The 10,328-nt window shown below is 51.7% G+C and overlaps 1 protein-coding gene across 2 annotated transcripts in view; it reads left to right on the top strand.

Annotated features, from left to right (window-relative positions):
* SEMA5B (semaphorin 5B) overlaps window positions 1-10,328 on the top strand; it is a 310,450-nt gene that overhangs the window by 252,299 nt on the left and 47,823 nt on the right. For both annotated transcript variants that reach the window (XM_019522582.1, XM_019522583.1), the window contains exons 13-16: window positions 1,423-1,604; window positions 4,533-4,676; window positions 6,235-6,382; window positions 9,685-9,910. In XM_019522582.1, the coding sequence (XP_019378127.1) occupies window positions 1,423-1,604; window positions 4,533-4,676; window positions 6,235-6,382; window positions 9,685-9,910 (700 nt within the window). The remainder of the gene's footprint in view (window positions 1-1,422; window positions 1,605-4,532; window positions 4,677-6,234; window positions 6,383-9,684; window positions 9,911-10,328) is intronic.

Raw genomic sequence — 10,328 nt, forward strand, 5'->3', positions numbered from 1 at the left:
TGCCCTGCTTGGCCCTGCTTGGCCATATTGTTTCACTTCTTGGGGTGGCCCTGTCTTCACAGCAAACTTACAGCACCCCGGAGCAAGATCCTGTGGCACGATGCCCTGTCTAGCCATGTCTACGCAGTGTTGCAGGCAGGCTAATTAGGTTAGGGCCTAATTAAATTCAGGCCTCATTATTTTGTGCTAATGAGCCCATCCTGAAGCTCCGTGCCAAGGCAGCTCCACTGCTTCCAAGTTAAGAGGCAGCTGCAGTGGAGCAGTGCAGTGTGCTTGACCGTGCCTGGCACAGCAGATGTCATAGGATCATGGAAAGTGGGGGTTGGAGGGGACCTTAGGAGGTCTAGTCCAGCCCCCTGCTCAAAGCAGGACCAGCCCCACCTAGATCATCCCAGCCAGGGCTGTCAAGCTGGGTCTTAAAATTGCCAAGGATGGAGAGTCCACCACCTCTCTGGGGAGCCTGTTCCAGTGCTTCACCACCCTCCTCCTGAAAAAGTTCTTCCTAATATCCAACCTAAACCCCCCTTGCTGCAACCTGAGCCCATTGCTCCTTGCTCTGACATCTGCCCCCACTGAACTCCATGCTCTTTGGAAACACCCTTCAGGCGGTCGAAAGCTGCTATTAAATCCCCTCTCAGTTGTCTCTTCTCCAAACTAAGTTTGCCATGCTGGTCTCTCCCACCTCCCATCCCACACTTATAAAATCTACTGGAAGGTAGGGTAGAGTTGCACCTTATAGACTAGCTAAATTGTCGAAAAGTCGACTTTGTTTGACTTACAAAAGCTAAGTTTGACTCGGCTCTTGTAAGCAGCGGCTTGCTTGGCCAGCTGCTGACTCTCCGATTTGGTTTAGACTGCTAGCTGGTTCAGACAGGCCTTGTGATTTGTACAGCGCCTAGTGCAGAGGGCCCATGATCCGACTTGGACACTAATGTTATAGACATGCTACACCAGGGATATCAAACTGTCCTCTTTGTGGGCCAGCTCCACACATAGTGACAGGACAAGCAGCAGTGCAACCATTGCTCCCCCCGTGCTGCAAGCGCATGTCCCTCACGGGGCTCTCTACAGCAGATCCCAGCCTGGCCTCAGTCACCCCGTCCCCAAACTGCTGGTGCCCTGCAGGCCAGCCAGTGCATTTCTTTGGGCCGGATCCAGCCTGTGGGCTGTACATCGGACATGCCTGTGCTAAACGAATGCTACAGGAACCGTCCCGCACATTGCAGCCGCAGCAGCGTAGCAAACTACCGCCGGGGACAAGGCGGCTGCTGCACGATCAAAGCTGAGGCTGCGCTAGACAGCGTCAGGCTGACGGCGCGGGCAGGCGGCTGCGTCCTAATCTCATTTCCATTGCGGTGCCATCTCCAGGAATGTAAACTTTCAGTAATGACTTTTTTTTTTTCTTTCCCCCGCCCAAATTAGGTGAAAAACCTGACGACAAATGGAAGGCTGGGGCCGTGGTCCCTGTGGCAGCCGTGCGAGCATTCGGACGGGGACAGCACCGGCTCCTGCGTGTGCAGGTCGCGGTCGTGTGACAGCCCTCGCCCTCGCTGCGGGGGTCGCGTCTGTGAAGGGGCCCGGATTGAGGTGGCGAATTGCTCAAGGTACTTCTGCGTGCCAGCGCCTTTTGGGAGGGGAACGGGACGGCTCCTGCTGGGACTTGGCCTCTTCCCATAAGTTGCTGCTGGTATCGCATGTCTTTGGGCCACGTTTGGCCCTGGCGTCCGTGCGGGGCCGCTCCACAGGAGGTCAGCAAGAGCTGCCTGTGACAAAACAGGCCTCTCAAGTTGGGCGCCAAAGGTTGAGGACTAGTGTGAATCTTGACCATCGTCGTCTTGGTCTTTGTTTCCCGGAGCTGGGGAGTGGGAAGCGTGGTGGGAGCGGGGGAGTAGGGTTTGGCTCTAGGCAATAATCACACAATGGATGGGCTCCACTCCTAGGCATCTGGGCTTGAAAGTGTGGGAAGGTGTCCCAAAGGGAGAGGGAAGGAGGCCTGCTGAATGGTATTTGGGGTCTGGGCATGCCCTCCGAGCCATGTCGACCCGAGGGAAGGAGGAGCAGGCAGGGGCTGGGAGCTTTGTGACCGCTGTTTGCCTTCTGCACCAGCGCCGTGGTGGATAAAAGGCCAGCAGAGTTTTAATCTAGCTCAGCTCCCCTTCTCGTCCCGCTGAGGAAGCTTTTCATCAACTCCTCCTACCTCCGTCCCGTTTTTGGCACCAGAAGATTCAGCTGCCTTTATTAAAGTTCACATTTTAATTGGAGCTTGTCTTTCCAGCTGCATGCTGTGCTGCCTGTGTAACCGAGCCAGGCTTCCCTACCCCCGCTTCGCTGCCCTGCGCCGAGCCGGGGCCCCTGCGGCCGCCCGGTTCAGTCGGTGACTGATACCAGGCACCCGGGCGTTAAGCATCCCCCCTGCTCTTGACTCTGGTCTAGGGGCGCAAAAGTGGGGACCAGCCTCCAAGAAGTGGCTGAGAAACATACCCAGCCCTCAGCAGGGAAGCAACAGGGCTTGAAAAATAGGGACATCTGGTCATCCTACATCTGCCTCAGCCCTAGAACTTCCTTTAATTGACTTCAGATGGCATTGTGATGTTTTTGCAACGAGAGCAGGGTGTTTCAAGATAAGCTTTATTAGAAAGCAAGAGCTGGAAAATCTGAAATCGGAAACTCTTTGGTGCCATTAAGGATCCAGGAAAACAAGGAGCTGACGAGACTCTTTTTTTGAGGCTTTATCTGAGTCTAATCTATACTATAGTCTGTAGTTATTTTCCTTTTCTGCAGGAGTTGGAAATATCTATATCTATTTCTGAGCATCATCTATCTATCTATCTATCTATCTATCTATCTATCTATCACTATTTATACAGATCAATATAGCTATATCTATCTATCAATCTATGTATCTATATATACATATACATATCTATCTATCTATATATACATATACATATCTACCTATCTACGGATAGATAGATATAGGATGCTCTTCAATGCTCACACACACACACACACACACACACACACACACACACACGATGTTCTTCAATGCTGTTCAAAGCCCTAGAATAGAAATAGATTATGAGAGCGGCTATGAGGAATTTTTTGTGTGCATTTTCCTTTTCTTTTTACAATGAGCGCACAACAACAAAATCCTCATTGTGATATTTTTTATCCATTTAAGATTTTCCATGAAACTCTCTCGCTGGGTTGAGAACGGTGAAGGGATGGGTGGGTTAAAACGTGGGCGGGTGGGATTTTCGTATAAACAGATTTCTTGCGGCACAAAGGGGAAGAGATCCCCAGCGCGTTTCTGCCAAGAGCAGGCGAGAGCCGATAACGAACATAAAAAGTGTGGCAGGGCAGCGGCAGCTTTAGCTTTCATCCTGCACCTTGATCGGTGCCAAGCTGGACCACACTTCTTGCCAGGGGTGTTAGTTCAATAAATGGTTTGAAAATTAACATCTGTTTCCTAGCTCGGCTTTGGAGATCAACCGTAAGCCGAGGGCACCACTGAGTAGGCTTCAGAAAGTGGCATTTTTTGGTTTTCGTTCTTGCCAAGTGAGGTGACTGGGCTCGGACCAGTGCCGCAGTGAGATGACGCAGCGCAGGAAGACCAAGAGCGGCCCGGCTGGCGGCTCTGTCTCGGCGGGGAGTCTCTAGTGAACCTGATCCAGAATCGGATTCCTCCGCCCTCGACTGCAGTTGTGTTCGAAGGCACCGTGGTGTTGCCAACCCAAACTATTAGTTGCGAGATTGGCTTTAAAAATAATGGGCTTTCTAAAATGACAGTGGTTGGGGTCTGCTTAAACGCCTCTGGTTTCTGTGCTGTTAGAGTCACAGGAAGCTAAAGGAACCAGGCTCTCCTTTTTCTCCTGCAAGCAGGAAACTAATTGCTTTTAAATGGAAGCTGAGATTCTCACTTCCTAATCAGATTCAGGAGCTGGGGCTGTGAGGATAACACCAAACATCATGAGAGGATTGGGAGAGCTGGCAAGGGCTGGGTACTTAGCAGAGGACAGGTTTTGCATCTCCTTTGCCACGGGTGGCTTCTGGGGCGCACAAAAGCTATCCCGCACTTTTTGGAGGGCCCATGCCATGAACCAGGTCTGGATTTTTAGTTGGGATTGGGGATCTGCTGCTGTGCTTTCACATGGCCCAACTAGGGAGGCCGAGGAGGAGAACGGTCAGTGAGATTTATCGAGGAATGGGATCATCATCAATCATGTTGCAGCAAGCCCGTGGAAGCACAGCGGGATTTGCAGCAGAGCTCAGCTCCGGCTTACTTCTCTTCCTTTCAGAGTCAGTGGGAGATCTGCCCTGGAGTTTAGTGGGAATGGGAGATCAGCCAGAGCCAAACACATCTGAAAAACCTTGTCCTAAATCCTTGCCTAGGTTCAGTCTGGTTGACATGGAGCACGTCTTTCAGACTCATATCTCAGGCTGCTACTCGGGGACTTGTCAGCCAGTAGCATGGCGCTGGATTAACCCACCTCTCCTGTTTTCTCACCTCTCCCTCCCACCCTGTTTATTAGAAATGGAGCTTGGACACCATGGTCCTCCTGGGCCCCGTGCAGCACGTCCTGCGGGATTGGCTTTCAGGTCCGCCAGAGGTCGTGCAGCAACCCTGCTCCACGGCACGGGGGCCGGGTCTGCGTTGGACAGAGCAGAGAGGAGCGGTAAGAGGCGTTCAGCGCTCAGACTCTGTCTAGCGGGGGAACAACGTCTTCGTTCTAGAGGCGATGACTACACACACGAGGGCGTGATTGCCCCCCACGTGATGGAGGTTTGAATGCAATAGACTGGTGGCAGTGCAGCATCAGGGCTGGAGAGTTGCATCCTGCATACAGAAAGGAGGAAAATCCAGAAGTTAAGGTGTGGTAACTCATCCGCTGGGTTGTAGCAAAGCTGTGGCCGTCACTTCACAGCTAACATTTGATTTTTCCCCTGCTTGGGTCTGAATGTGTAGTGCCGATGTACAAAAAGAGCGAACGTGGCTTTGGTCTCAGATGCAAGGTTGCAGAGCTGTTATCGCTGAAAACTTCCTCTTGGAAGCTGAGCAAATTTCATCTGAAATCTTTGGAAGACAATAACTTTGGAGCCCAACCTGCCATTTGCAATAAGCCACTTCTCAGAGTCCAGCCAGTTGTTAAGCAGGTGCTTCAAAGTATTCCCATCCAATTTCCTGCTTTGATATTACAGCAAAGGCCAGGTCTTCTTGGCAGCAGGTTTTGCGGGTCCCGGGAGTGGTGACCAGAGGCAGGCCTCTCCAAGCGTTTCAGACCGCAGAGCATAATTCATTTAACTTTTTGATTCTGGGCTCTTTATGTTTGGCTTGATTCGTAGCCAGTCAAAGATGGGACCTGCTTTGTTTTAGAAACCGCATGTCAGTTGGTTGTAGTCTAAGTGATTCAATTGGAGGAGACTGAATCAGAAATGGAAGAAAAATGACGTTACCTTTACAAAGAAGGGAAATGCAATAACGTTAATGCAGGGTCTGTTTTTAGATACACTCAGCTATTTCAACCTGATTTCAGGCAGCGGTTTATGAGCCAAACAAAAGCGAGGGCTGGATTTTTTTTTTAAGAGACTGGGTTTTCAGGTACTCAGCACCCATAACTGAGGATGGATTGTCACCTATGGGCCAGATTCGAAGTCCCGGTGGGACACACTGGGGGTGGGGGCAATGAGCTCTTTTGAAAACCCATCTAACAAATATGGGCATCTAAGGGTACATCCACATGGCACAAAGCAGTGCCCCGCTGAGCTCTGCTGTGCCCACCTAACTCCCTCCCCACAAGCATTATATCTGTCTTACTATTAGTGATATGTGATTGCCAGTCCGCTGTACTGCCCAGAGCTTGCAGGTATGCAGTGTAGTGCTCTGCTCTTGCAATTTGCTAGGGAGCAAGTTGTCTGATATCTTGTATGGGATCCAAACTCTCTTGGGAATCTAGTCCTACTCATGGGTGCCAAATGTGTTAACGCGTCCCCCCCCCCCCAAAATATCTTGTTCACTCCTCTAAGCTAAGCGGTGCAGTTCACAGCGGCAAAACCTATGCCCCACTTGTCTGAGTGTATCAGCCTTGTGTGCAAGGGCGAATTGCACCTGACGTGCATGTGGCGCGTGCGACGCTGCCTTGGGGGATCATTTCAACCCGGTTCCTCCTTCCTTTTGCTGTCTCCTGTCACTTGCTTGGATTCGTTTTGGGAACTGTGTTGCCTGCACCCTTTCAGATTCTGCAACGAGAATACCCCGTGCCCTTTGCCGATCTTCTGGTCTTCCTGGGGCCCCTGGAATAAGTGCAGTGCGAACTGTGGTGGAGGGATCCACTCCAGGCAGAGGTCCTGCGAGAATGCCAACACCTGCCCCGGCTGCGCCGTGGTGAGTTATAGTTTCATAGTTTCATAGATGTCAGGGTCAGAAGGGAGCTATTAGATCATCGAGTCTGACCCCCTGCCCTGGGCAGGAGTGAGTGCTGGGCTCAGATGACCCCAGCCAGGTGTCTGTCCAGTCTCCTCTTGAACACCTCCGAGGAAGGGGACAGCCCCACCGCCCTTGGAAGCGTATTCCCTATTTTGGCAACCCTCGCTGTAAAGAATTTTTACCTGATGTCCAATCTGAATTCGCTCTCTTCCAGTTTGTGGCCATTATTTCTAGTTACCCTGACAGGTGCCCTGGTAAACATTTCATCCCATATTTCTTGCTGCCCCCACCCCCGATGAGTTTGTAGGCAGCCATGAGATCACCTTTTATGTGGAGGCTGAAGAGGTTCATGTCTCCCAGTCGGTCCACATAGGGTTTTTTCTGTAGGCCTCTAACCAGATGAGTGACCCTCCTCTGGACCCTCTCCAGCTTGTCCACATCCCTCCTGAAGTGCGGCGCCCAGAACTGGACGCAGTACTCCAGCTGCGGCCTGACCAGTGCCGCACAGAGGGGGAGGATCACCTCCCTGGACCTGGTTGTGATGCACCTACTTGTGCAAGAAACAGTGCGGTTAGCTTTACTTATTACCGCATCACACAGGTGACTTACGTTCATTTTGGAGTCGACTACAACTCCGAGATCCCTTTCCGCAGTTGTGCTACTTCGAGCGGTGCCTCCCGGGCTGTAGGACTGCGGATGGTTCTTCCTCCCCAGGTGCAACACATGGCACTTGTCCTTGTTAAAATGCATCCTATTCTGTTCTGCCCATTTCCCCAGCCTGTCCAAATCAGCCTAGATTCACTCCCTGCCGTCTTGTTTGCGTACCTCCCCCCATAGTTTGGTGTCGCCAGCAGACTTGGACAGGGTGCTTTCTACTCCCTTGTCCAAGTCACTAATGAAGTTACTGAATAGTACTGCTTCCGGGAAAGAGCCTTGTGGGCTCCACTGCCCACGTCCCTCCAGGTAGAGACTGCTCCGTCCACCACCCCTCTCTGGGTACGTCCCATAAGCCAATTTTTTACCCACCGGACTGTGCAATAATTTACATTGCAACTGTTTAGTTTATTTATAAGAACTGGGTGTGACGCTGTGTCAAAGGTCTTTCTAAAATCTCAGTAAATAACATCTATTGCTATTCCTTCATCCAAGCGTTTTGTGACCCAATTGTAAAATGAAACCAGGTTAGTCAGGCAGGATCTGCCTGCTGTGAACCCAGGCTGATTGCCTGTTAGCATCATTTTACCTGCTGGTCCCCCACAAATGTCATCCTTAACAATTTTGTCAAAGGTCTTGCCAAGGATAGAGGTGAGATTAACTCCTTCCTCCCCTTCTTGAAAATAGGGAGCACATTGGTCCTTTTCCAATCCTCTGGGACCTGATCTGAGCGCCACGAGTGCTCAAACACTTGTGCCAGCGGCTCCGCTATGACTCCAGCTAATTCCCTTAGTACCCTAGGATGAAGATCATCAGGACCTGTTGACTTAAATACATCCAACCCCTCCAGGTGCCCCTTTACTAGGCCATCACAAACAGTTGGTGGGTTGGTATCTATACTGGGCTTACCTAAAGTCCCAAAAGGATACGTATTTGTATTCGTGTGCAGGAACACGGATGCAAAGACATCATTTAGAAGCTGCCAGCTTAAGCTCCAGCTCCACTTTGGCTCTCTCCACTGTTTCCCTGCAAGCTTGAGCCACACAGGTACACTCCTCCTTGGTGGCTGCTCCCTGCTTCCTCAGCCTGCAGGCCTCTTTTTTCCCCTCCAGGCTCTCCTGGATTTCCCTGCTCAACCAAGAGGGTTTCTTTGCTTTTTCCCCCCCTTTTATGTGTACTGGGATGGTCCTTTTCTGTGCTGCAGGATTAGTCCCTTGAGAAACACCCACCCTTCCTGAACTCCCATCTCTCCAAGGGAAGATTTGCTTCTTGTTATCTCACTCACCCCAAGTCACCTCAGCTGGGACTTGAACCCAGATCACCCATGCGGTAGGCAGCCACTGCTGGTTGGCTATATGTATTGACAGCGCAGGTGGTGGGGTGCAGTGGAGCTCAGTTACATGTGGGCCCCGTTACTGTTTGGCTCGCAAGCTAGAGCAAAAGGCCAACAGCAGCCTTTGCCCTACGTGGTTGTGGGACAGGCATGTGCTCCGGTGGGCGTGCGCCCAAACTCAGTGAAGTCAACGTGTGGAAGTTGGAAGGGGGAGTCTTTTCATTAGCCTTTATTGGGGTTTGGCCCATGGCCCACACTAGTACGGTGGCTCAAGCACCTGCCACCCCTTTTTCCTTTCAGTTGGTGCATGGGGGGAGCTCATGCAATTAATCAGAATCCGGCTTTGTGCCTGAGTCGACAGAGATAAGCACATCCTATCAGGGATGCAGCGATGACCGTTCCCACCATTTAGCTCCCAGCTATTAGGTACAAGGTAGTTTTAATTAGCTCTATGAAGGGTCTTCCTAGGTTTAAACAAATTTGATCTGGAATCTGTTCACGCGGCGCTTGGCGTCCGGGCTAGAATCACAACGATCTCACGCAGTAAGTTCCTTTCTCCCTCGCCAGCAGGGACTGCCTTTGCATTTTTTAAAAGCAGGAAATCAGTGTTATTCTTTGGAGTCCATCCTCCAGGTTGGGTGGATTGCAAGAATCTAGGGCTGCTCGGATATCCGTGCATCCAGCACTTCTGATACACACAGCCCCCGCCGATGTCTGCAGCAGCTCAAGCACAGAAAGATGGTCTTCCCTGTGAATTTTCGAAAAACAAATGGACAGGGAGATACAACCTCTTAAAAAGATATGCATAGTAGCATACATGGGGTGCCAGAGAATGGGCTGCTCTTTTTCGTCAGCCAAACACTGCTGCAGCCAGAAGTCATTGCATTGGTCGATGCAGATGCAGCAAAGGATCCCACTTGATATTGTTATTTATTTCCTTTTCTGGTGCCCAAAATATGCTAGGGCCTCTCTAAGAAGGCACATGACCTTGCCTCCTGTAGCTCACAATCTTGAAAAGATACGGCCCCTAAGCAAAACAACAGGCCAAATATACTCCACTGAAAAGGCCCGTGCACCTCCAGGTAAGTGCCAACTAATGCCCATGGATTGCACTGTCCTTGGGCACTGGGGCGAGTTGTAGTGGTGCCGTCAGGGTGCGTCAACTGACTTTAGAGTCAGTTGTTCTTGGATTGTGGGATCCCTTTGTGCGGCCACGGAGCAGGCATTCGTAAGTCTTCTTGGATGAATAAGGGGTGGTTTTCCTCATTGGCAGGAATACAAGACCTGCAACCCAGAGAGCTGCCCCGAGGTGCGCAGGAACACGCCCTGGACCCCCTGGATGCCGGTGAACATCACCCAGAACGGAGCCCGCCAGGAACAGCGCTTCCGCTACACCTGCCGTGCCCAGCTGGCAGACCCCCACGAGCTGCAGTTTGGGAGGAAGAAGACGGAGAGTCGCTTCTGCCCCAATGACGGCTCCGCAGTCTGTGACACAGACTGTATGTCCCCTGCCCGCTCCCAGGGGGTCCTGGGGCCAGGCTCAGCCCTGGTGAAAGGGGGAGGCTGTCAGGATACGGGTGTATTTGGATACACACAACCTCAGCTCCTCACACTGCCACTAATTGCAAGGGTGGAAAGAGCCCCCACGACCAAGAGGAGACCACAGGCAGGAAGGCTGCAAGGAGCTGCTTTGTTCCCTTCACTCTCGAAGAAGGCCAGGCTTAAGCCCTAGGCTCAGGGGCATGTAGGGACTGTTTCCTCCTGCTAGGGGGAAACAGGGGATGTGACACCCCTGGCAGGAAGTGGGGAGGTGACATCATCTGTTCATTGCTGATGTCAGGGGATGGGGAAGGTGGTGAGCCTTCCTGAGTGGGCACCATGCCTACTCTCTCTGCCCTTTCTGGAGTCCCATGACAG

Source organism: Gavialis gangeticus, unplaced genomic scaffold (genome assembly GCF_001723915.1).
Source record: "Gavialis gangeticus isolate Ggan-Ray unplaced genomic scaffold, GavGan_comp1, whole genome shotgun sequence".
Lineage (NCBI taxonomy): Eukaryota > Metazoa > Chordata > Crocodylia > Gavialidae > Gavialis > Gavialis gangeticus.